Source organism: Frankliniella occidentalis, unplaced genomic scaffold (genome assembly GCF_000697945.3).
Source record: "Frankliniella occidentalis isolate FOCC.00 unplaced genomic scaffold, Focc_3.1 Scaffold100, whole genome shotgun sequence".
NCBI lineage: Eukaryota > Metazoa > Arthropoda > Insecta > Thysanoptera > Thripidae > Frankliniella > Frankliniella occidentalis.
In genome coordinates, this window is record NW_026267229.1 from 497,072 (window position 1) to 498,854 (window position 1,783).

General features: G+C 42.6%; 1 protein-coding gene across 1 annotated transcript in view; it reads left to right on the top strand.

Annotated features, from left to right (window-relative positions):
• Nucleotides 1–6: 6 nt before the first annotated feature.
• The window catches only part of LOC113202996 (uncharacterized), a 3,606-nt gene continuing 1,829 nt past the window's right edge, over nt 7–1,783 (top strand). Inside the window, exon 1 of the mRNA XM_052269728.1 lies at nt 7–478. Coding sequence (XP_052125688.1) covers nt 317–478 — 162 coding nt within the window. The 5' untranslated portion in view covers nt 7–316. The remainder of the gene's footprint in view (nt 479–1,783) is intronic.

The window sequence follows — 1,783 nt, forward strand, 5'->3', positions numbered from 1 at the left end:
TTAAAAAATCAGAGATCGCCAGCCAGCCAGTCAACCGGACACCATTCCCCCAGCGCACAAACACGTGATTTCTGGTTTTGCTCTTCGTTCTCTTTCCAGCTCATCGAGAACTAAAGCTAGCTGACACCACACCTTAAAGTTACTTATGTATTCTTTATATTAAGAGAAAGTATGGAATCATCTGGTAAAAACAGACAAATTGGTGTACGCTTGCATTTATCGTGACGGACCCCACGGCCTAGCCCCACGACCTGCACGCTTTGCCACAGGTTCGCCCGTGGAGACCCGCGGTGTGCCTGGCAGGGTCATCGCGCTGATGCTCTTCCTCCTCGTCCTGTTGCTCTACACGTGTTACTCGGCCTCCATCGTCGTGCTCATGCAGCGGACCTCCACCACTATTAGGCACTACAGAGACTTAACCAGCTCCCAGATGTCGGTCGGCGCTGTCGACATCCCGTACATCTGGCACTACATGGTGGTGAGCGGGTTAATATAATAATAATAAATATAGTTCTTAGTTATTTCACAGCATATTTTGAGACAAAAAGCATACTGTCTTTAACAAAGATATATGCGTAAGTGATAATGTAATTTTTCGGCAGCATTTATTTCATCTTTTATAAACTACAAAGAAATTGCTTTCAATTAAATATGATCGAATTTATTCAAAACAAAGTCAGGACGACTAGATTAAGCAGGGAGGATGGGGCAGTGTGTAACAGATTTTGGGATTTGGCTATAAGAGTCAAACCACGAAAAAAAAATGGGTAAATCGGGCGCAAAAGAATAGATTGGACCTTTACTAAACATGAAAGTTGCTCGGATGTATTACTAGGCGAATTCCCGTATGACCTAGAGCTTGTTGAACAAAGGTCTGCATTTGTTACACACTGCCCCGCGCCGGGGCAGTGTGCAACGACAGTGGGGCAGTGTGTAACAAATGCTAGGATTGAGCTCTAGAGACAGCTAGAAAGGGAGAATACAGCTTCCCCTTCCTTTCTATGTTAGTTGCTGATACAAATACAGTTTTTATCAACTAATTTTACTGTTTAAAATGGAATTTTCTTAAAATTTACGTATTTCTAATTGAAAACATCAAATTGGTACTTATTTTGGATATAATTTGTGAACTTGAACTATAAACAAAAAGTTGTGCCTCAGTGAGACTGTTAGGGCACAGGCACATAATTGATAAGCAAATATTAATAATAATAATCTTATTACACACTGCCCCAGGGTACACAGCCTGTTATGTGTCCTCGTAGACCGAGAACCCTCGAAGTTGTGTTAGTGACAACGACCATTTTACAAGTGCTAAGGTGTCTACTTCGATAGAAAATCATTAGTTCGGGGGTTGTCTGTAACCCAACGACCTCAAACAAAACGATCATGTCGTTATATGATGAAAATTACCTCAAAATCGGGTGAGCCCAACCTGGCCGTCCTCTCACCGCCGTTACAACTCCACAACTAAGGCGTTCTCGATTGTAAACAACCTTAGTCATTCAGAACACATAATATGAACATTCACATTTGGTTCCGGACGCGTGACGTATATGAAATACGGAGGTCTGTTACACACTGCCCCTGTTACACACGGCCCCACCCTCCCTTACATTATTTAGTCAATACCGACCAGTGCAATCAAATTTCCGTCCGTATCAAAAAAGTACATAATGATAAAATTTTGATAAGACTAGACAATAATAAAAGCAAATGACAAATGGGGGAGGGCATGCCCTCGACGCGTCGAGCAATAGGTGACAGCCGATGACAGCGGCCC